This window comes from Anguilla anguilla, chromosome 19 (assembly GCF_013347855.1).
Source record: "Anguilla anguilla isolate fAngAng1 chromosome 19, fAngAng1.pri, whole genome shotgun sequence".
NCBI classification, from domain to species: Eukaryota; Metazoa; Chordata; class Actinopteri; order Anguilliformes; family Anguillidae; genus Anguilla; species Anguilla anguilla.
Window position 1 is genome coordinate 13,095,575 of NC_049219.1, and position 24,481 is coordinate 13,120,055.

General features: G+C 47.3%; 2 protein-coding genes across 2 annotated transcripts in view; both read left to right on the forward strand.

The window, feature by feature from the left end:
• Positions 1-13,457, forward strand: part of LOC118219163 (hepatocyte growth factor receptor-like) — a 35,537-nt gene extending 22,080 nt beyond the window's left edge. The window contains exons 11-21 of the mRNA XM_035402127.1: positions 1,287-1,505; positions 1,951-2,097; positions 2,832-2,988; positions 3,522-3,662; positions 3,992-4,204; positions 6,090-6,170; positions 7,451-7,632; positions 8,139-8,248; positions 9,109-9,274; positions 10,686-10,822; positions 12,070-13,457. Coding sequence (XP_035258018.1) covers positions 1,287-1,505; positions 1,951-2,097; positions 2,832-2,988; positions 3,522-3,662; positions 3,992-4,204; positions 6,090-6,170; positions 7,451-7,632; positions 8,139-8,248; positions 9,109-9,274; positions 10,686-10,822; positions 12,070-12,280 — 1,764 coding nt within the window. The 3' untranslated portion in view covers positions 12,281-13,457. The remainder of the gene's footprint in view (positions 1-1,286; positions 1,506-1,950; positions 2,098-2,831; positions 2,989-3,521; positions 3,663-3,991; positions 4,205-6,089; positions 6,171-7,450; positions 7,633-8,138; positions 8,249-9,108; positions 9,275-10,685; positions 10,823-12,069) is intronic.
• Positions 13,458-16,106: 2,649 nt separating this feature from the next.
• Positions 16,107-24,345, forward strand: LOC118219171 (F-actin-capping protein subunit alpha-2-like). The gene is made up of 10 exons (XM_035402148.1): positions 16,107-16,225; positions 20,508-20,571; positions 20,721-20,772; positions 20,971-21,034; positions 21,257-21,463; positions 21,683-21,762; positions 21,979-22,057; positions 22,379-22,450; positions 22,679-22,741; positions 23,250-24,345. The coding sequence occupies exons 1-10, from the start codon at positions 16,187-16,189 to the stop codon at positions 23,388-23,390; spliced, it is 861 nt and encodes a 286-aa protein (XP_035258039.1). The 5' UTR covers positions 16,107-16,186; the 3' UTR covers positions 23,391-24,345.
• Positions 24,346-24,481: the final 136 nt, after the last annotated feature.

Here is a 24,481-nt window from a genome sequence, read left to right on the forward strand (position 1 = left end):
GAGGTCATCAGAGCCATGTGTAAGGGAAAACTGCAGTGCCTAGTTATTAACAGGGCCAACCGCTGAGAGTCTATCCACCTTAGAAAATCAAAAGCAACATTTACTAAACAACAAGACTCCACAACCCTCCCGCCTGCACCCCACCCCTCCCACCCCGCCCAGCTACGTTTCTAGACCCAGCCAGGGGACTCAGCAATTGCTCAACTGCATTTTGCGCACACGGAGTTCAATTTACTAACTGCTAACAAAAACAACTGATGACGGGGTCCCTGGGGATAGGCTTAAAAAGACATCTGGGGGGGGGGGGTGGTTGGGCGGGGTGTGTGTTTTTTTCTCGAACGGCTAAATGAATACCAGGAGCGCTGGCGGTAATTGTCCGAGGATGACTGCGTGTGCTTACTCTCCGCGTGGAGCTGTTGCTCAACAGAGGAGCTGGAAGCTGGGAGAGCGGGACGATGCTGGGAAGGAAGGTTCCGGAACAAACGGACGATTCGGGGGCCTCTGGAGCGTAACGCCGTGGTGTACAAACGGGCCCTGTGGCAGGACTGTAACAGCGCGGCTAACTCATAAGTCCTCGGTCTTATCACTGTGGGAAAGGTGTTACATAACTCAGCCCTGTGGCTCTCATGCAGGGCACTAAGGCCCAAGGCTGACTGTAGACACTTCTTCTGTATAAATTTAATTGGAAGCACTCGGTGAATGCAAAGTGCTTAAGCCTTTTTGTCAGTCCAGTGAGTTCTTTTTGCTCTGTAATCCTTCAGCTCTGTGTGGTATCTGGATATGGAGCCCTAATATGGACATCTTAGTGGGTTTCAGACTAAATATATAATATAAATCATACTGGCCGCATTTGGTTTTTTGAAACGTATACATCTCCCTGGCCTCTGCAAGATAAAGTGGTTTGATTGCAGTGTTTTACACAGTGCTGGAGCTGTGGGGCTGTGATTGAGTAGGAGCACTGGCTGGCAGCCTATGCTTCAGAGGAGAGTAATACATGATTGAGATATCTTGGATTTACACAGGATACAAATTCCCGTTGAGATACATAAACACGACAGGCTGTTTCAGACACACTGAACAGACAGAACCTTTTCTTCAGTCAGCTTGGGGAGCTATTCTCGTTAATTGTTAATCACATTGAAGGTAGGTGTTGATTGGATTCCAGCCAGTGTCTGTCATGTGATGCGGATTCCAGCCAGTGTCTGTCATGTGATGCGGCGGAGCAGAACGATGCATTATGGGAGTTTGAGTTCTTCCTGATTTTCCTGCCTGCCTGTGTCCCCAAGGCGTGCGCGCGAGGGGAGGACCGGAGCGTGATCCTCTGCACCACGCCGTCTCTGAAGGGCCTGGAGCTGCTCCCGCCCATCTACACCAAAGTGTCCTTCGTCCTGGACGGCTTCTCCACCCGCCAGTTCGACATGCTCTACGTGGAGGACCCCAAGTTCGAGGAGTTCGAGAGGCCCATCGTCACCTCCAAGGGCAACAAGAACATCCTGGAGATAAAGGTGAGTCTCCTTCCTCCTCCTCCTCCTCCTTTGAGAGCGCTTCCTCTGGGGTCACAGGAAAGGAGAGACTGGGCTCTTATGAACAACAGAGGGGTCCCCCAGGCTGCACCCCAACCTCAGAACCTCCCGCCCCTCTCTGGCCGTGTGAGTTTAGCGGGAACAGCGGCCAGAGCGGCGGTAGCAACAGGTCACCCAGGTCCTCCCTTTCCCAGACCAGAGCTGAGCTGAGCGGTAATCACCCGCCATGCCTAAGCCCCTCATTATGGGCACATTTCCCTGGGGCACTGGACTGTTTACCGTGTGCTTAGACCGGGTCAGGACAGTATAATTACTCTGCTGAAATATGAGTGTGGATGCTAATAAGTGTAGATTGATGTTTGTCTTGGCTTATGGGATCCTGCTTCATCTCGCGTTCACCCTCTCCTGTTGCGTGTGTTGGTTCTAGGTTCCGTGGGTGGACCAGGAGGCGGTGCTGGGGGAGGTGCTGAGGGTGAGCAACCGGAGCTGCCAGGGGGTGCACCTGGTGGGGAACACCTTGGAGTGCACCGTGCCCACCGAGCTGCAGGCTGGACCCAAGGAGCTGGAGGTGGAGGTGAGCCCCCACCCCCCCTCCCAGAATCAAAGGGCCCGTTGTTCAGCCAGCCGGGCTGGGCTGTCCTCCCCCAGTCCAGGGACGGGAGCCCAGACAGCACGTACTGCAGCAGGGAGGGAGGGGGAAGTCAGGGTCCACAAATGAAGCTGGCTAATCACTATAGAATATCATTCTGTACTGATGCAGAACTGAAAAGCCCCCTCCCCTCTCCTCCCCCCTCCTCCCCCCTCCTAATGCTGTGTTGGGTAGGACACGCTGCTGAAGTGGAACGGTCTTTTGTGGATGTTGCCTTCTCACACAATGTCAAATCCTCCCACTCCAGACAGACAGGGGCACTTACGCCTGCCGCGGTCTGACTGAAGGGTTCAGAAACTGTTTAGTTTCTCACAGCGTGCGCTGTGTAGTCGATGGAAAACTCCTGTCTGAAGCATAAAGTGCTTTTTTTTCCCAGCATGCACTGCTCTCTGGCCGATGGTAGCATCCACAGTGCTGTGAGCTGTGACTGCCCCCCCATCTCTGGGGCACAGGAGCAAACCTAATTTCCTCACACAAACAGAATAAGCTTTGCTGCTCTATAAGATAAAGCAGGGCAATATGGCTGATGAGATTTGCCTTGTCTGAATGTCTCCAGGGCCAAAGTGATGTGGCGGAGACTGCAACTGATCTGATTTCATTTGACAGCTTTGTTTCTTATCTTCTGCCCGTTTTTGTTGTGTGTGTGTGTGTGTGTACAGTGGAAGCAGGCCACCTCCTCAGTGATCCTAGGCCGGGTGCAGCTGGCTCAGGATCAGGACTACAGAGCCCTGATTGCAGGCGGTGCTGCCGTTACAGTCCTGCTGCTCCTGCTGCTCTCTCTCCTGGCCTGGAGGAAGAAGAGGAAGAACATCGAGGGTGTGTACAGACGGAGTGGTGTGTGTGTGTGTGCGTGTGCTTGTGTGTGTGTGTGTGTACGTGTGTGTGTGTACCTGGACATGACTGCCCCCTTGATTAACTCCGTTTGAGGAAATGAAGCACTGTAGAAAGTGTATCCCGTGCCAACATTTTAATTCAACCCAGTAAAGGCTCTGCGTTCTACCTTGATTCAGTCCGTATGTCCTTTACCTGCAAATAAATAAAAGTGTCATTTTACATGCCAGCGCTGTTTGTCAACTTTCAATTTTGGAAATCCATGAAAAACGTACGATCAGTTGTGAGCCAAAGAATGAATGTTGATTGAATCCAGGCGACAGTATGTCCAGCTAGACTTCTGCTCTCTTCTTTCTTGTTTCCAGGAAATTAAACCGTTCAAGCTCCGGTTATTCATAATATTTGCTCAGTTATAAACCAAAATAAAACGTCTAATGGTTTTTGGCCAGGGGGGCTGCGGGATGAAAAGAGTGTGTGCGCCCCTGTGTGAGACGTGTCTTCGCCCTGTCCCGTCACAGATCTGACGGAGGGCATGGTTTGGTACGACGGCCGCGCCCGCATTCCGCACCTGGACATGCTGGCCAACGCGAGGAGCACCAGCCCCACCAATGAGATGGTCTCGCACGAATCCGTGGACTACAGAACCACCCTGCTGGAGGGTACGTGTGTGTGTGTGTGTGTGTGTGTGTGTGTGTGTGTGTTTCTCTCCTGCTTCGGTGAAAGGCGCTGCATCGCTAAACCTTTTTCGCTAAAGGCTTTTCCAGTCTGTACCCCCCCCCCCCCCCCACGTGATTGGTCTGTGCCTCTCCTCTTACAGGACCCTGCATGGAAAAGCAGCACATTCACTTTTCCCTGCTGTAGTTCTGGCTCAGGTTTCCTCTGTTCTCCCTGTAATACTGCGCCCTTAAGCCCTCGCCCCTTTGTTCTGGCGACCCCTGTGTCAGCCAGGCTGTAAGTGACCTCTCACCTTTGACCCCGTGCGTTGCAGACCAGAGTGTGCCGCAGTCCCAGGTGGAGTTCTGCAGGCCCTCCGACCCCCCCGCCGTGTCCGGGGGGGACACGGACATGGCCGCACCCCTGCTGGCTTCCGGGGTGACCGTAGACGTGGCCAGCCTGCACCCCGACCTGCTCAAAGAGGTTCAGCACATGGTCATCGCCCGCGAAGACCTACTGCTGCATGTGACTGAGGTCATCGGGAGAGGTACGCGCACGCACATGCACACACACACACGTACTGTACACACATGTATACGCACACACGTTCTGTACACACACACAGTACACACACACTGAACGTTCCCTTGTTCTCTTGCTGACCTGTTGTGAGCCCCAGGTGAGTCTGAGCACCGGTCTGGGGCCATTATAGAACAGAATCCGCAAAGAGACCAGGCCAACCACTAACCTGACTTTACAGTAGTTATATTTTCCCCAACATGACCCCTAAAGGTCACCGTCCGGCTCGTTATTCAGGCCAAGTGAGAAATGCACTTCACCGCGCTAAAATCCAGGCGACTCTGAGTTACAGCCGTTGGACCTGAAGCTAACCCCCCCACCCCTCCCTGAAGCTTCATGCTTTCAGGGTCCTAAAATAAAAAAGCCAGCCCCTCTATTCAGCGACTCCCGGAATAATAATTCCCCCCGGAGCAGCGGAGGGGGGCGTGGGATGGGGGGGGGGGCAGGTGTGAAGGTTCCGCAGGCGGGACAAATTCCCGGGGTGTGAGATGATTTGTTCCCGTCTTGAGTTGCTCGCTCCATTGTGGAGCCGGGCCTCAGTAACCCGAACCCCGCTCCATCTGCAGGAACTCGATAGCGCAGAGAGAGAGAGAGAGAGAGAGAGAGGGAGAGAGGGAGAGAGAGAGAGAGAGAGAGAGAGAGAGAGAGGGAGAGAGAGAGAGAGAGAGAGAGGGGGAGAGAGAGAGAGAGAGAGAGAGAGAGAGGGAGAGAGGGAGGGAGAGAGAGAGAGAGAGAGAGAGAGACACAGAGAGGGAGAGAGAGAGAGAGAGAGAGAGAGAGAGAGAGAGAGAGAGAGAGAGAGAGAGAGAGAGAGAGAGGGAGGGAGGGAGAGAGAGAGAGAGAGAGAGAGAGAGAGAGAGAGAGGGAGGGAGAAAGAGAGAGAGAGAGAGAGAGAGAGAGAGGGAGAGAGAGAGAGAGAGAGAGAGAGAGAGAGAGAGAGAGAGACATATAGACACAGAGAGAGAGAGAGGGAGAGAGATGGCTCCGTGCTTTCAGTACTCCATGCGTGATAACACAGTATTAACCGAAGTCCTTGATGTCTCTGGTCAGGAACTGGCCCCCCTGCCGTGGCCTTGGCGGTTAGCGGTCTACTGTAGCCATTGTCGGCTAACGCTCCGATCACGGCCGATTACCCTCGTCTCACACCCCTCTTTCTTTCCTTCTTTCCTGGTTTTTTTTCTTCCTTTATACATTTTCTCAAGTAAAAAGCTCGCGGAGACAAAGCCTAAACTGCTTTGAAGATTTTTTTTTTTTTTTGCTGTATTGTTTTGTACGAGTTTTGGTTTTCATTTATCGTTAACGCAGTCAAGACTTTGTCGTTTGAATGAGCTGAATAACACCGAGGCTTGTTTCTGTTGAAGGAGTCGGTTTTTCTTTGAATGTGAGCTAGCTGTGCATTGGCTGAGCCGCGCTGAAGCTGCATGGCCATAATGATTTAGGGGCCGCTCGAGTCTTTGATCACTCATTCACCACAAAGATATCATTTCAGCCCGTGTCGAACCGGGCCTTGAAACCAATATTATTTTACAGAAAAAGTGAACTATTATTTGAAACTGAATCCTAGGAGAAGTGTATAATGGGTTGTATCCAGCGCACACCAAGGTCAACTCCCACATCCAAAGGTGGGCTTTGAATGCTTGGCATATATGTACTGTGCTTTACATGATTCCATGGGTTTGACTTATTCGGGGGAGGGGCATTTAAAGGCCTGTATTTCATGTGTGTGCGTGTGTGTGCGCGTGTATATGTGTGTGTATGTGTGTGTGTGTGTGTGCGCGTGTGTATGTGTGTGTGTGTGTGTGTGTGAGTTTAAATGATACAAATTTGAGCGGTCCCTTCCCTCTGCGCTGCAGGCCACTTTGGCTGTGTGTACCACGGCACCCTGCTGGACCCGAGCGGCCTCAAACTGCACTGCGCAGTCAAGTCCCTCAACAGTGAGTACCAGCCTGAGGGCCCAGCGCCGCCCCAGGGCCTGTCTGCTCCTGGAGAGAGCATTACACTCTCTGCAGCACGGTCCTGTTCCTCGGCAACACTGCTCAAGCGCAGAGGCAGAAACTCCAGGTTCAGAAAGTAAAAGTTCTCCCCAGGATTTTGTTTTAGTCACCTGGATTTGCTAACGAGCATAATGCTACAGCCAGGAGGCAGATCTAATTAGTGAAATCAGCTGGCTGAGTTCATGGGTGGAAGAAACACACGGCAGAGCGTCTACTTTCTGAACCCTGCACTTTCCACCTCTGCTTGCTTGTGGATGTGTGCATAATATATCCTGATATACCAGGGCGAGACCCACAGTGACAGCAGAGCCTCCCTAATCTGTCCAGCTCAGTGCGCCTCCTCTCTCACCCCCCTGCCCTAGCGAGCCGGTGCGCTAACAAAAAAGCCGCAGGTGAGAGGAACGGGGTCCCGGGCCGTGATTGGCTGTAATCGCATAAACATGTCGCTCGCGAGCGGAGAGATTTATGGATTCACTCTTCCCTCGATGCCGACCCGTCGAGCTAATATTGTTTCTGTTTCATTTGTCTCGGTGTGGTCGGCTGTTCTCTGCTTGTCCCTTGCGTTGAGTTTGGAAACTTTGACTGTTCTAAATTGTCTCCTGATTCAGTGATGCTGCTGCAACACAATCGCTTGCCTCCCTGTGAGGGTTATGGATATATTATATGTTCTAAGCTGGAAATCATTGTTTTATAGCCTGCTTTTTTATGTGTCACTTTTGCCATGTTGAAAGGTTAAACGGAATGTTTCAGCTTTATTGAATTACTTTAATGCTCCAAGTAAGGTACTAAAATGGAAGAAACGTCTTATGCAAACTCGCCCTTTTTGAGATTAAAATACCCCATCTGACAAAATGTGTTTAAAATCCAAGCGAAAGGAGATCTACGGACATTTTAGGAGCTCCACCCACATTGAAATGAACCGGCTGCTCTGTTTTTGATCAGAATAAGGCATTTTTGTTTTGGGGGTTGAACAGAGTTGGGAAGTCCAGGGTTCAGAACGTCCTGCCATGTGTTCCTTCCACCCATGAACTCAGCCCAGCTGATTTCACTAATTAGTTCCACCTCCTGGCTGAAGAATTGTGCTAATTCGCAAATCCAGGTGATCGGAATTTTACTTTCTGAACCTGGATTTTCCACCTCTGGTTGTGAGTGATTGTGGCTGGGTGCTGTGCCATATTTCGGCTGCGTTAAGACGGCCTCTCGCCCCCCCCCCCCCTCAGGGATCACGGACATGGAGGAGGTGTCCCAGTTCCTGAAGGAGGGCATCATCATGAAAGACTTCAGCCACCCCAACGTGCTGTCCCTGCTGGGCATCTGCCTGCCACCAGGGGGCTCCCCGCTGGTGGTGTTGCCCTACATGAAGCATGGAGACCTGCGCAACTTCATCAGAGACGAGGCGCATGTACGACCTGCCACCCCCCCCCCTCCCCACACACACACTCACACACACACACACACACACACACACACCTACTACTGTATCACATTCATACACCTACCTCATTTATATCCCCCCCCCCCCCCCCCATAGCACAGTTATACACCCCATACACATTCTATACCACAGTTATACACTCCATACAGCTTCTAAACCACAGTTGTACACTCCATACAGCTTCTAAACCACAGTTGTACACCCCATACTTCAAAACAGAAAAATCTGGCATGAGTATTTTTGATTTATTGACACGGGGGTTTTAAACCTTCAGTTTTGTTACAAAGCCGTCATTGTAGAGAGAGATGGATGAGAACATCCACTGTGTTAAAAAAAACAACCAAGCTGACAAAAGGTTGTCATGACGCTGACAGTTTGTGGCCTGGGGCGTGGTATTATGAAGCATCAGGTATGTGGTAACGGAGCTGTTCAGCGCTCCTGTTTGACCTGCTGTTTTTGGGTGTGTCCCACAGAACCCCACTGTAAAGGACCTGATGGGGTTTGGGCTGCAGGTTGCCAAGGGGATGCAGTACCTCGCAAGCAAGAAGTTCGTGCACAGAGACCTGGCAGCCAGGAACTGCATGTAAGCAGGACGTTCTGTGTGTCTGTATGTGTGTGTGTGTGTGTGTGTGTGTGTGTGTGTGTGTGTGTGTGTATGTGTGCGCGTGTGTGTGTGTGCGTGTGTGTGTATGTGTGTGTGTATGTGTATGTGTGTGCGTGTGTGTGTGTGTGTGTGTGTGTGTGTGTGTAAGTAAGTGTGTGTGGACCTAAAGGAAACAGAAGCCAGCCAAGGCCTGGTTTCCATTTTATGTTGCATTGTTTCATTGTTTGTGTGCTGAAATTTATCATCCAGTCCATTTTTTTTACACTTCCAAAGGGAACAGTCCAGCTCATTAATTACTCATTAAGTTTTTAGTTCACATTTCACAGTACACGACACGCACAAGAAGCCTTATGCTGGCCCTTTCAATCCGATACAATGCTTGTCATCTTGTAAATCATTCGTTGTTTTGTACTTTTATGTTGATAAATGTGTTATCAGTCCAGTAAGGGAACTAAGTGTGTCTGGAATTGCTTACTTGTGCTTGGCATTCCTTTGTAGTATTTTGCATTTGGAAGGAGCCCAAAGGAGGGGTGTTTATATTGGCAGACCAAACACTGAACTGACCCTTAAATAGCTGATTTGTAAATGCTTATTACGTCCAACCAGACCCTATCCCTGGGTTTCATTTACTTATAACAAGCCTATTCGTTTTATCGACATCCTGAATGTCTAGCCTCTTGGATGACAAAAAACATTTCATCCAGTGACTCCTCTCTCTCTCTCTCTCCCTCTCTTCCTCTGTCTCCCCCATCTCTCTCCCTCCTTCCCCCTCTCTCTCTCTCTCTCTCCCTCCATCCCTCTCTCTCTCTCCCTCCCCCCCTCTCTCCCCCTCTCCGCAGGCTCGATGAGAGCTACACGGTGAAGGTGGCCGATTTTGGCCTGGCGCGGGACGTGTACGATAAGGAGTACTACAGCATCCACAACAAGAACGCAGTCAAGCTCCCGGTCAAGTGGATGGCCCTGGAGAGCCTGCAGACGCACAAGTTCACCCCGAAGTCCGACGTGGTAATGAGCCTTTAGACCCCCGGCTGCGCTCATACCCCCTGGGACCCCTTCATACACTCCCTGGGGGCTCCCCAGCCTCCAGTTATGGCAGCCCTGGGTTAGATTGCACTGACCCCTACAATGCTGTGTTCTGAAGGACCTGTAGCACTGAGAGACACCAGGGAGCCTGTGAAGCAGGAAGCCCACAGACTCTGCAGCCTTTCTGGCTGAGATAAGGAGTTCTGGTTATGATTGAGAGGACTTCTACTATTAAGAATTGCTGAACAAAACCAAGAGAACTGAGAGGCAGCTCAGCTGAATGATGGCCAGGCCTGAATGTTTAACGTAATGCAGAGCTTGTGTGTGAGAGAAGGTGTCATTACCTTTAAGCTCCTCGCTGTGTGTGAGAATGGCTTTCTGCAGCAGTGCTCGGACACGGTGAGTCAGGTCATTTGTATCCAGCGACTCATCGCTCTGCCGCTCCCCCTGCCTAACATCAGCTCAGACCCTGAGCTTTAAAAGGGATTACCATCCGTGAATTCCACACCCACACGCCCCGCCCACCCCTCCCCTCCGCCACCCCCTCCCCTTCCACACACCCCCTCTGCATAGCTTAGATCAGGCGAATCCTCAGGTACGTTTGTCCATGTTGCAATGTTTGTGATTTTAGCCAGATAAGATGGAGCCCTTGGCACTGGGCTAGTGACTAATCCCACGGGGCTGTGGCTGGAGGCGGGGCTCAGGATGAGTGACAGCTGCCCGGGCACGTCGGGCTTTAACCAGCGGGCTGCGGCTCATTTGAGTCATACCTTTATTCTTCCTCCTCTTCCTCACTACCCTCCCCGGGGTGTTCCCAGCCTAGAGCCGTGCTTTACTACGGTACATCTCTGCAGGAACACAGGTGGTCTTTGCCATATCCTCTTGAGACCTGCCAGAAAAAAGTACTTTAAAAAAAATAAGCTTTTACATTTTTTAAAAATAATATGTGTATTGGATGTCAAAAACGTGGTGAAAATAGTTTCAAAATATTATTTTATTTTTTATTGAATGTCTTTTTCCAGTTTAGGTTTCAGCATAGTAGTATGTATAGTTCTCAAGATCAAGACCGGAGACTCATGTCCCCTCCTTACAAAAATTAATTGCCGGGTCTTAGGAGGATATTTGGGCTCTTGAAGAAAGTTACATAAGATGCTGTATTTCCCCCCAGCGGACCCCACGGTCTGGTACCAGCATCGACTTTGGCAGATAGTTCAGGATGAGCTCTGAAACAATTACTCGGCCATTCCAAATGTGGAGTAAAAAAGAAAGAACTTTTTCTGTTTTTCAAAAGAACAGCCAACACCAGGATGAGTCTCGTGGGGAACTGGGGGGACATGGCTCCTTGGCTGGGAAAGGCCGGTTGCATCACCGTTCGCTCTCTCTTCCTCTGCAGTGGTCATTTGGGGTGTTGCTGTGGGAGCTGATGACCCGGGGAGCCCCGCCCTACTCCGACGTCAACTCCTTCGACATCACCATCTTCCTGCTGCAGGGCCGGCGGCTGCTGCAGCCGGAGTTCTGTCCCGATGCACTGTGAGTGCTGCGCGTGTGCAGAAACACGCATGTAAAACAGCTGCAGGTTTACACACACAGACACGCTCAATCACCCATGCACACACACATACACTCACACACAGACACACACAATCACCCATGCACACACACAGACACGCTCAATCACCCATGCACACACACATACACTCACACACAGACACACACAATCACCCATGCACACACACATACACTCACACACAGACACACACAATCACCCATGCACACACAGGCACGCTCAATCACCCATGCACACACACATACACTCACACACAGACACACACAATCACCCATGCACACACACATACAATCACACACAGACACACACAATCACCCATGCACAAATACACACACACACACAGGCACACACACCTATCCATGCACAAGCACACACACACACACACATACTCAGATGCACTCACATGCATACTTGCACACGCAAGCTCTCACACAAACATACACATGTACATTTTCGGATGCGCACACACACATGACTTGCACAAGCATACACACACATACAAACACACTCACTCCACTCCGTCCACTCTCTGACTACTTCATGCCACAGAAGTGATTATGGCTCTTCTCCCTGAGAGGGTCCTCTGAGCACAGACACAGAGCTCCATTGTTCTCCAGCCCATGACGGCTCCCCACGCAGCAGCCAGTCAGGCATTCACAGCCCCGGGATGGCTCCTCCCCCTGGGCGGGGCCTTTAGTGTCCTGGTAGATACGAACCTTGTGATGGTGGCCGGACGGAATTGTGCCGGCGTACCAGAACTGTGCCGTCGCGGTGCTCCGAGGACACCTCTCCCGAACGGCGTAAACACAGACCCTGTGCATAAACACACACCGGCAGAGCGCGGCTTTCTGAGCCACAATGGGCACCAGCGCACTTTGAGAACGTTTAGACGTGCTCATTAAACGCCACTCAGTTTGTATGCGGTCACCTTCAGAACTATTCAAACAAAGATTCTTCTGTCTGCTTTTACGTTACGTTTATTCAGCTGACGCTTTTATCCAAAGTGCATATGATGGTAATTGGAACAACTACAGAACGCAGGTTCGATAAGGTACAGCGCTCATTTCGCAAAGCTATTTATAGCTATTCATAGCCTTCTAAATAGGCTGCTGGTTAAATGGCGCATTTCATAATCGCTTTTAAACAGTGGAATTAGCGGCCTCAGACAGTCTCAAACGCACTTCCGGAACATTCTCGTGTTCGCCCGCAGGTACAACCTGATGATGGAGTGCTGGCACCCCAGGCCGGAGAGGCGGCCCACGTTCTCGGAGCTGGCGTCCCGCATCGCGGCTGTCTTCTCCAGCCTCAGCGGCGAGCACTACATCCTGCTCAACACCACCTACGTCAACATCGACCGGGTCATGCCCTACCCCTCGCTCATCTCCTCTCAGATGGGCCTGGACAGGGCCTGCAGCACCTGAGAGAGGACGGGATCGTGGGATACGCCCGGGAGGACACGCTGCTCTCGTGCCGTAGACCACCCTGCGCGACGGACAGACGCTGGATTCGCTCTGAAGAGGCGGGGGGGGGGGGAGGCGAACATTGACCTTTACTGTCCCCCTGACCAGAGCAGCCATGAACTTCTGATCTGATCACTAAAAACATTCAGATTGCTTAGAATGAACTTTGACCTCCGACCTCCGTGGGGGTGTTTGGCCCAATGACCTCAGTCTCTTTGACCCTAGGGAGATCCTGTGAGCAGAAAAACCCAAAAGGTTTCTATTAAAATCGCTGGTGTTGGCAAATGACTGAACCTTTGACAAAACTGGATCAAGAGCATAACTGGCCCCCCCAAAACTATCACCATAACTTCCTGTTGAACTTTGACCCTTGCGACAGCCAGTAAGGGTGGCCCACTGCTTTGTCATTGTCACCTGTGCATCCACACTATGGCCACTGACACTGCTATGGGCAAAACAAGGGACCACTGCAAACATTCACAGGTCTCTTTTACTGAGGAGCTATGCATGTTTATTTTCCTAAGCAAGCAGGCAGCTTTTTCTCCTGGTCAGATAATGTGGATTACATATTATCCATTTATACAGATGAATACTGAATAGGGGCAGGAGGAATTCCAGTTACATATCTTGCTCAAGTGTAACATCAGCGAAAAACTGCTGAACGTGGTGTCCAATACTTAACATATTTGCCCAGTAGCCAATCATTTGGCTGTATCTTTTTCTTTGGGATCAGGATCATGGCCACACTCTGCATGCCGGCATAGGTTGAAGCAGACTTGTAGTGCTGTGTTCTGTTTGCAGGTGATCGTTTTTCTCAAGCCAAAATCACTGTGTTCAGGCAATCCACTTTTCTGGGATGTTATACAATCTCTTCAGCAGTACCTGGCATCAGTTGTGCATGTGTAATTACTTCAGACGGTCTTTTGATCTGCTTTTAGTGTCTTGTTATTGCTACACAACTCACCTTTGAGGAATTTACAGATGTTTCATGAGCAATATGTGTATTCTTTTCATGTGTAATGCTTTTGGGCATGCTGGTAGGTAGGGGTAGCCTGTCAAGATCAGAAGTTGAATTTCAGTGTTAAAAATGTATATATAATGCACTCTTTATTTTCAAAATTAAAAATGTAAACCCGAAGAGCTGAGGACCATACTTGTGTGTGAAATTAAGGGAAGGCTCTTTCAGGCTTCGCCGATTGTGTGCTGTAAGCACGTGTATGTTGCTGGTGATCTAAAATGGGTAATGGATGCGACATCTGATTTTCAGAACAACTGGAACAAACCGATTTTTACGCTCCTCTACTTCCTGTTTTTCCCTGTATTTACTCTTATTAAGTGGCTGCTGTTGTTCCCCCGTCAGCCTGTCCCCCAGCCCATTATTAGGACAGCCCGTATGTATATTTGTCACTGTTTTTTTGCTTGGAAGATGATCTATTATGAATACTGGTACAATATATTAAATATGACTTGATATAATACAGCCAGCATTAATGATGGCATTGTACTTGATTCACAGTTTCTATTCGGTGTGGAAATTTGTTGTTTGAGGACAGTCTTCTTTTACTCTTGTATGCTGCTCTTAACTACAAGAACAGGTAGCCTTCAGAGCTCTGACCTGCTTCCAAGGACAATTCTGTACTGAGGTTCATGTCAGTATTTATATCTGGAAAAAAATACCTGTACACTCCAAATGCAGCTGTAAACCTTCTTCACAAGCTCAGATGCATCATAAAAGTGGAATAGTGTTCACTTTTTTTTTTTTAAGCGCAGGCTGGGCCACTTGTCTTTGCCCCATTTATTTACTGAGTTCAGTTTAACTTGGGTTAATTCATTTAAAATGAATCTGCATGTAGATGTGATCTGTACGGTCTTATGTACTAATTTTTGAGATTTGAGTGCTTACAGTGACGCCGTGTGGAAAAGGTTTGAAGCACTGATAATACATGCATCTTGAGTCACATGGTCAGGAATTTCAGGAAGGGGTTGAGCTGTATGCACTAAAAGGGCGATTCTATGGGCACAAAACCAGGAAACAATGGGAAGCTTTTACATGATGTTTGAGGCACATTTATTTTAATCATTAATGTTTAAAAAATAATAATAATTTCAAGTCTTTCTGTAGATGACTTTCTGTCTGGAACCCATGTTTATCTTGGTAAAAACTAACTAACTAACTTTCAAGCTAAACTCCGTTCCTCTTTGTCTTATCAGATAAAGGCGTGTGCCCTGAGTGAGAGAGCGGGAATGCGGTTCTCTGCCCCAGTGGCGCTGGCTGTGTTAGTCAACACTGTCTCATAAAGACGGCATGAGGCAGGGCAGGAAAGAGCCTACTGAGGTAGGAGGGTCTTATCTGCTCTGCTACAATCATCAGGCGGCACTTTCAACCAGCGCGCACACACACACACACATGCACACACACTCACGCATGCATGCACACACACACACACGAAAAGTACCTTCCTCAAATAAATATCTAAACCCAAAATATTTGTGTGTGGGTGCTGCTGATACACATTGTTGTTACAGCAAATTAATTGTTCTTCAGAAGCAAAGCCTTCTTGTATTTCACCCAAAACCCTTGAAAAATCATCTTTGTGTCATTTTTACAGCACCAGTGTCCAGTTTCACCAGGCCTGACCTCGGGGCCTAGAGAGATTTGGCAAAGGGAGGTGGGGACGGATCAAGAGGGCGACATTCTGGCTCAGAGCTTCCACTCAGTCATCGGCCAGGGATTCAGATGGGAGAAACAGATGGCATGTGATTTTACAATAAACCTAATTTTGAAAACAATACACCAAAAGAGGGGGGAAAATATCATGCTCGGGCGGGGAGGGGAGGGGAGGGGAAGGGGGGTGGAATAAAAGCACTTCAAAAACACTCAAAATATAACTTTGAATTTATTTCCCACAAAATAGATTATAATGTAATTCCCACACAACAGTGATTTGGGGCTACTTTAATGTTACATACAAAAGAAAAGGGAAACTATATTCCCAGGCTTGCCGATTCCCAGCTTTTAGATGTTCTTACCTTTCTCCTCCTCTGAAAGACACAGTTGCTGGCTTTTCTATGTAGTCTCTTCTGTAGTCATCGGTGTTCTATGCAATCTGTTCTGAGTTGGCTGTCCTATGTTGTCTGTTCTGTAGTAGAGGCTGTTCTATGTTGTCTCCTCTGTAGTCCTGGCTGTTCTATGTAGTGTGTTCTGTAGTAGAGGCTGTTCTATGTTGTCTCCTCTGTAGTCGTGGCTGTTCTTTGTAGTCTGTTCTGTAATAGTGGCTGTTCTACGAGCATCCTCATGCGGTTATGTCAGTTTTATCATTACAATCATGCCTTCCTGCATTGTTACAGTATAGTTGTCAAACGCCAATTGCCATGCAGCCTCTGTAGAGGATATATGGCGACATCTAGTGGAATATTTTTGCATTATTGTACTTATTTATTATCTACTCTAGGTTTTTGACAGATTACACAGCAGGAAGTTCATTGTAAATTTCATTATGATAGAGTGCATCACTATTGGACTTGCACATTAGATTTTTTGTAGATGTCTGTTTAAAGAATCTGTTCGCCTGGGCCAAATTTTGAAATTCTTACTGTTTCAATTGAATTGCATTTCAATATATCTTCTGTGGTACAATTTGCAAGCCTTTGGAGGATATGAATTTTTCTGGAGTCTGAAATTGAGCGGTGTTCTTTATCCCGCCCTCTTTGCCGTACATGGCGAATCACCTGAGAATCCAATTCTACCTACAAATTCCGACTCCTCCTACAAAATATACTACGTCACCAGTCCTTCCCCAATGTGGGAAGCCACCCTTTTTGTGACGTCACATTCAACTTCAATGAGCTCTGGTGCCGGAAGGAAAGATGGCGGATCGTGAGGAGCAGTTATCTGATGAAGAGAAGGTAGGCGCGATGCATATTATTTTTATCGATTGCAATACAGAAAGAGGAAACAAATAATGTAACTGTGAATACACACGTATTCCCGCATCTTACGATGTGCATCGAAAGTAGCGAACGCAATTAAGAACAGTACAAAACGACAGCTTGGCTCTAGTGCTCAAGTCTCTTATTTTTAGATCAGCAGACTCTGCCCAACTTCCGTTCCCGTCTACGAATCTCAAACAGGGGATCCACTCCTTGTACGGTCCTATCTCGAAAATAGGAACCGCACAGCATATAGCCAACTATCTATCTGGCTACTTATTCGGACCAATGTTGGTGCATTGCAAAGGTTTTTGTTGTTCTCTTTGCATTGCGTTGGCGCTCACACAACAACGCACAGTCTTCGCACAGGATGTGCATCATATTTGGCTTGCTAGCTGTCGAGCTAATGGTGCACACGCCCTGGATTTGGCGTAGCCGCATTCTTCTGACAGTTCCTTATTTGCTCACTGAAATGGTGCACAGAAGAGAAAAACGACAACAAAGTACTGTATACGATTTACAGCCTGTGTGTTCGTGTCTGGTGATGCGTAAAGTTGGGCCTGGTGGCGAGCACCTTGTTTGCCACTTGCATTGTTTGTCGCTATGTAAATCAAAGGCTTGGCCAGAAGTTAAGTTGCTTGGCAGCTCGCTAACTCAGAAGGACAGCCCCAGCTAGACGTGTACTTGTTTGGCTGCCAGTGTAATTTGAAAGGACGCAAATAGCCACCGTAATGAGGAGTCCTCCTACCGCAACTGCAGTGACCTGCAATTGCAAGGTATCGCTTGGTAGTTACCTTTGGTTCAGTTGAACAACACCTTGTCGTCAGAGGTTTTCGTGGGATTCTTAGCCTTCACGTCATGTGTTCAACTTCCTGATAAGTCACCACAAATCTGTGTTTATGGTAATATTTTACCTTCATAAATACGTGGGTCGCCTCCTGTGCAGAGGTAAGACCATGCAGTATCTCAAAATAGCTGATCTCAGTGTCCAAGCCTGAGAGATCTAAACGTACTATTTAACTGGGTGCATTATTTTGCCCTCCACATGAGAATGAGATTATAGTCAGGCTAACTCATGATGCGATGTCTGTTGCTGTATAGAATTTTGTGCATTAGGCTACCTTTCATTTCCTTAGCTTCCCTGTTTCCGATGGCATTTTTGCCTGCAGCCTGCAGCCCTCTGCTGCCATTTTGAGAAATGCGTTTGCACCATTACGCCCACATATTTATTATGAAGAAACACAACACTGCAGTCCTTTGCCAGTAACTGGAAATCAGTCACACACCCCCCTCCCCCCACAACTGGGCTTGACAAATGTGAAGTTACTGGAATTTCTATGGGCTCTGATGTGTTTCGGTTGGCTGCACTGATTAACAGTGCTAGGATGTGGCCTTGTTATCAACGGGCAAAAGGTTACCAGAAGGCTTCAGTCAGACATTTTCTTCCATCAAGTACAGAAAATGAATACCCCCCTTTTAATTCGGTCAGATGCCCAATGAGAAATCCTTCGGCCTGTTCTACCCTTGAAGTGTCTTGTAAGCGTGGAGCTTCCCAGCATCTCTGTGCCGAAGGTGATGAGCTAAACTTTAGATCTTCGTGAATCAATCTGTCTACATGTTGACGTCAGCTGTCAGCCACCAGCAGACTGGCTGAATCACCAGCAGGCAGACTGAATCATAAATGCATTTTATTGTGTGCATGTCACTGTAAATCCTGTAATATTTCAGTTAACTTCATCTGTTAGGCAGACTGACCCTGCCTAAGTTCGGGCTGTATCACTGATGGGCTGAAAAACATGAGAGGGTTTATGAAGTGTCGGAAAGTCTTTGAATAGTGTTTCATAACTGCTGGGATTATTGAAACTGCATGTTGCATTATCCGTTGCACATTGTTAGATCTTCAATACACAATTGATTAAAAACCTCAAACAATTTTTAATTAAGACAGCAGTCTCACATATACTGTGCTTCCAGGAGAACTCTGCATGTGCATAGTGTGTTTTTTTATGACAAGTGCTGACAGGAACTTCAGATTTCAGGTAAAAATAGGGATGCTTTATTAAAAATGATTCTTGTTGGACAGGTTCTCCACTGTCTGTATTCCTTTAGCTCAGAGACGGATGTGACATTGATGCCGATGTAACCCAAGGCTGAACTGCCGTGTGGCGGAGAGCGTTCACATGACCGAGCCTGTTTATAATGGAACTGAGCAGCAGTGACCGTTTCCTGTGCCCGGCTGCCATTAACGTCCAGAGCAATCCAATATGCCACTCATCTGCCACTTTGCGCAAACCGGCCTTCTCGCACAAAACAGCGAGCGAATCATCTGCCGGTCTTAGCAGGGGCTGTTCAGCTGCTCTTTCACGGGGAGAGGGCAGCGCGTTTGTTATCTGAATGTCAGACCCATAAAAACGCGTCCATGTCATTTGCGCTGCCCGCGGCCCAAGGGAGGTGATGGGTGGCTCTGCCTCTCTTGGGGAACAGATATGTCCTCTCTGGCCTTCTGAGCACACAGATAAGAGAGGACTCATTTGCCTCTTCGACTGTAAAAACAGTCTGGTCTGGTAAGGTATGGGAAAGTAGAATTAAATGGACGAGCTTTGAATTGTTTTAACTTGTAAAATGTTTCAGCAGTTCCTGTTGTGTTCAGAACGCCTCACATGACCTGTAGTAGTAAACGTTGGAATGTTGGCTGAACAAAGGCATGTGTCTGCGGCTGCCATTCCCACAAGCTGATTGGATCCCAAAGCTGTCAGTCACTGATTGTGCCCTTTAGTCAGCATTGATTTTCCCCCCACCCCTTTTTGGATTTGGACCTTTCCCCCTGCCATGTACACACACACACACATACACACAGCACAGTGGGCATAGTCAGCCCCATTGATTGACCGCAAAGACCTGAGGGACTGCATTATCAGTAATCAATAATATCAATGAAGCATGGCACACTAATTACATTACACACAGACACACACAATGCACATGCATGCATGTACTTGCACTCACACACATCATGCATGTTCACGCCTATACCCACGCACATGCACACACGGAAGTTGCCAAACAAACAGAAAACAGGCTCAACAGAGTGGAAGTCTGAACTCTCAGTTTCTCCTTAAACACGAAACAGGGAACCACGACTGCATGAGCATCCTAGATCTGCTGCGTGCTTCTGGAAGAACTGCGGAAGGCTGTGTCAGTTCAGGAGTGTCCCACGCTCTGCTTCTCCCCTAATTTAGAGAAGTGGGGCTTGTGCTTAACCCTGAATGTCTGCGTGGTCTGCAGTCCAGGTCACACTACTCAGCTATTGACTTTCCATGTAACGTTTATTTCAAGAAGTGCCAATATAAAAGTTCTATGTAGTTGTTAATAAGATCACCATGCCACTATGCAGAATCATGAAAATGTTATACTTCTCAGGGAAGTTCTGTGAGAGAGCCTATTTAAAGAATTGGGCCCCTGAGCTGTCCGTGAGATTCTTATGCACATTTTCATGCCCATATATGGTCATGAGGTTTCAGAGATTGCTGTTAGTTTCGCAGGAAGCCACAAACAGGAAGTGCTTGCCAGTTCTACAGTAACATGTGCAGACAGAAATTTAATCGAGGCTTTGGCAAACCCAGCAGACAGAAGTGCTGTGAACCTTTTGCCCGTCCAGCCCAGTGGGTTTTTTTGATTAAAGGTGGTGGCTTCTCTCTGTAGACACCTGCTTATGAAGTCCTGGCTCTCTTGCGCCCACAGGAAAGGGTTTGAGAGGCTCTTTAATAAGGGTGTGAGGGCAGAGACTCACAGACACCTTTGTCTGTGAGTCTCTGTCCTCTGAAGGCCTCTGGAAAGTCCATAACTGGACACAGTTGGGGGCAGTTTAGTCTAGCTGGGAGGGAATTGTGGGTAATTCAGGTTCAGGCTGATGTAGCTACTGTCCCTGTGTCCCTGAGTGAAGTAGCCTACCTAGCCTCATTTGCTTCTGTAAATATCCAGATGCGCAATTTAGGCTTGATATTATATGGATGTAAACTGTACAAGCCTATAGCACCTGGCTAGCCCAGTGAATAAGAAAACGTTGTGATTATATTATATACCAGAAGTACACAAAGGATCTGGCATACAAGGCTCATCTAGCCAAACAGTTCCTGTGTTTTGTCCAAAGGCCTGGGGGAACTGGGTGAACTTGTAGTGTGAATACATCATCGGTCTTGTAAAACCTTTCCTTGCTCAGTTAATACCTCCTCTGACATGTTTTTCTCTCTGTTTGCAGATACGCATTTCTGCAAACTTCATCATCCACGCTCCACCTGGGGAATTCAATGAAGTTTTCAACGGTGGGTTTCCCCTTTGCTCCTGTCTACGGCTCATGTAGCCACATCTCTGGGGGCTGCAAGACTTTATGTGGGGATTCAGAACCTGCAGAACCTGTAGATTCTGCGCCCATGCCACCGGCGCATTACCCCTCTCCTCTCCTCTCTTTCAGACGTGCGACTACTGCTCAACAATGACAATCTTCTCAGGGAAGGTGCAGCTCAGTAAGTCCCCACAACGCGTGTGTGTTTTCAGGCGATTCGGCCCGTGTCCCTTATGCCCTGGTGCATTAAGCTTCCCTGTTTTCATTGTTGCGTTTGTTTGTTCCTTTGGTCTGAACGGTTGAAATGTCTCAGGCTTTGTTTTTGTTTTGTTTTTTTTCAAAACTAACAGCCGTGTTTTTTTTCTCTCGTTTATTTTAGCGCATTTGCACAGTACAATTTGGACCAGTTTACTCCAGTGAAAATCGATGGGTACGAAGAACAGGTGAGATACCCCGTGCTTTGAGGGCAGTGAGGTTCTTGTGAGGGATTTGCTAGACTAATTAGCATAAACCTCATATAAAATATTGAGGGAGAGGACCGGGAGTCTGGGTAATTGACTGATGCACAGTTTGATGTCTGCTTGCTGACAGAATTGGGCTAATTGGTGGTGATTGGCGGTTCTCTGTAAAAAGCGCTATACAAATAAAATTGAATTGAATCTCAGGTCTTAACCACGGAACATGGAGATCTGGGCAACGGCAGGGTCCTGGACCCCAGGAACAAGATCTCCTTCAAGTTCGACCACCTGCGGAAGGAGGCGAGTGACGCCCGACCGCACGACACCGAGAGCGGGATGGAGAGCTGGAGGAGCGCGGTGGACGGAGCGGTGCGCGCCTACATCAAGGAGCACTACCCCAGCGGGGTCTGCACTGTAAGGGCGCTCCCCAAAACTCTGGGGCCTACTCAGACCGCTCTCTGTGTGTGCGGTTCTCCTCGGTGTAGTTTCAGTTAAGAGATTAAGTTTCAGTTAAGAGATGAAGTTCGATCATTTGTGTTGGTTTTTTTTCCCTCTTCATTTTGGTGAATTTATTCATTTGTTCCTCTGTCGGCTTTTGTGTTAATGATTTTATTTTATTTTTTTTTAAACTAGGTTTATGGGAAAACTATCGATGGACATCAAACCATCATTGTGTGCATTGAGTGCCATCAGTTTCAACCAAAAAACTTCTGGTAAGTTCTTTTTTGTCTCAGGGGTCCCCCTGGCACATACATAGCCCCTTGACCCCCAAAATACAGAGTGGGCCCCCCCTTCCTCAAACACAGACCCTCTCTCTGTAGCTTCCCTTTTTCCAGACGCAACAAACAGCAAAGATCTCCATTCGGAAAACGTGTCAGCCCAGCTCTTGGTTCTGAGTGAAGGTTGATTTTTTCTTTCTTTGTACGAAGGAACGGACGCTGGAGGTCGGAATGGAAGTTCACCATCAGCCCGTCTTCCACCCAGGTGTCCGGAATTATGAAAATCCAGGTACTGCGAGCCCTTTGCATACCTGCGCATTGCAGCAGCAGATAGCAGGGCTGTACAACAGGGAGGTGTTTTGGTACTCCTATTACCCACAGTGCAATGCATTCTCATCAGATCATCACCCATTTGAGCACATTAAGCTACTGTCCCTGTAATGCTGTCAGCTCAGTGCATTTTACTGTATAAAAAATGGAACAGAATAGCCCACTATGGTGAGAGGCAGGCTTTGTCCCACATGTATTTCTTAAGCCCTGGCCTTATCTGTAAATTCAGGATCTTTTAAAATTTTTTTTTTTTTTTTAAACCATGTTGTTTCTGTTGTAGGTTCATTACTATGAAGATGGCAATGTTCAGCTGGTTAGCCACAAGGAGGTTCAGGAGTCCATGTCCCTCTCTGTGAGTCCAGTTTGTTCATCGACAGTGAGCCTTAATCCTAACCTGTGCTTCCACCACCCACGACAGTTGTTATATCATGCCTAAAATCGCAAAGAGTTCTTCTTTTAACACAGACGGATATTTCACCAGACTGTAGTCTTATCCACCACAACCTTTTTCTCATTAGATCTGGTGCTGTGCAGATAACATTTTGTGTGAAAATGTCATTTTTTCTACTTCCTTTTTTAGAACGAAGCGCAAACTGCAAAGGAATTCATTAAAATCATAGAGGCAGCAGAGAACGATTACCAGGTATTATTATTATTATTATTATTATTATTTTATTGGATACAAAAAAAAATTCCCATGTTTATGAGTACACGGTCATGTTCATCGTTACTCAGTTATGTTTGCCTTTGTGAAAATTCATGCTTGTTAACATTCTCTCTGGTGGACCTGACCCGCAATATCCTTTCTCCGTAACAATTAACCTCTCCTTCCACCTCCATGTAATGCATTTGTTTTACATTTCTGAAACAGTCCAACTCTTAATTTGTGGAAAAAAAATGGGGAAAATGTGACTGTTAATATTTGTCAAGGTAACAAACTAAAACATAAAAATATAAAATAAATATTTAAAAAATATATATATATATATATATATAAATGCGTATAAATGTATATTTTAAAAAAATATATAAAATATATTACTCCCAGGCTGAATAGATTGTTTCTCTGGGAGTTTTTCAACGGCTTGAAATGTAAAGTTTAAGTGGTGAATCCACAGACTGACTGACAAATCTGTCCCCTCACTTCTCAGACGGCCATTAACGAGAACTACCAGACCATGTCAGACAGCACTTTCAAAGCCTTACGCCGACAGCTCCCTGTGACCCGCACCAAGATCGACTGGAACAAGATCCTCAGCTACAAGATCGGCAAGGAGATGCAGAGCGCTTAAAGCCGACGCCCCGCGTGACCGGGTCTTCGTTTGTGTCGTCCTTACAAAAAAAAAGAAAGAAAGAAAGAAAAAAAAGCTTAAAATAACAAAAAGGTTTTCGTCTCACAAAGTATAAAACGATCACACTTTAAGATGCCTACTTTTATTAAGAGTTTTATACAGATGTCATTAAAACCTCTCTATAACAATGCTACTGGAATATAAACTGATAAGGAAAAATGGGGTTCCGCAGCTATACTGGGGTAGTGGAGGGTCGTGCACCATTTTGTTGAGGCAACAGTCACTCTTGTGGAGACTCCACCATTTTGAACTGATCAGTAGGAAGTAAACCCCATTAACAGAACTGAAGGGGGAAATGATTTGCTGATACCCTCTTTTAATGTAGTGTAGTATTAACTACTTCAAACATAGGAATCTTCCATAACACAATTAATGTCATCTGGTGTGGAAAACAGTCTTGCTCACGTTTCTGTCATCTTTTGCACAAGCAGTCATTCTTGTTGGCCACTTAATAACGTCCTTGTTCTCTGTATTGGTGTTTCCCCCATTTTATGTCGTACAACCAAAAAAAAAAAAAAAACCTAACTACATACATGACGGCTCACTCGTGTAAAATAACAGGTAAACACTGTGACATAGGGCATGGTTGCAGAGCCAATTGTGGGAAAAACAAATAAAATCAGGAACAGCATAATTAACAGAACCTTAATTGCCCTAATCATGGAGCATGGCCTCGTGTGTACATGTTTAATGACTTACAACGTTTGTATTACATGCCCCAAGTTCTTATTTTTCTTACAACAGACATGACTGTATTATAACGAGGCACATTGTAATATATACCTGTATTAAAAATCTTGTCTGTCAGTTTGGTGATTTATTTCCTTTTGGAATGAACTGTAATACAATCCCAACTATGTTGCATTAAATGACAGATTTTCTATTTAAGTGAGTAGATAACGTCTCCAATCGTACTTTTTTGTTGCGGGGGACTGGGGGAGGAAATGTAATGGCATTGGTATTGATATTGTTTGCAGGACATTTCATTTAAATGCAACTGAATTTTAGTTGACTAAACGGCACACCTAAAA

Coding starts and splice junctions, on each gene's coding strand:
- LOC118219171 (XM_035402148.1), top strand. CDS start 16,187: ATGGCGGATCGTGAGGAGCAGTTATCTGATGAAGAGAAG. Junction 21,464..21,682: donor ACCCCAGCGGGGTCTGCACT/GTAAGGGCGCTC, acceptor TTTTTAAACTAG/GTTTATGGGAAAACTATCGA. Junction 22,058..22,378: donor CCGGAATTATGAAAATCCAG/GTACTGCGAGCC, acceptor TTTCTGTTGTAG/GTTCATTACTATGAAGATGG.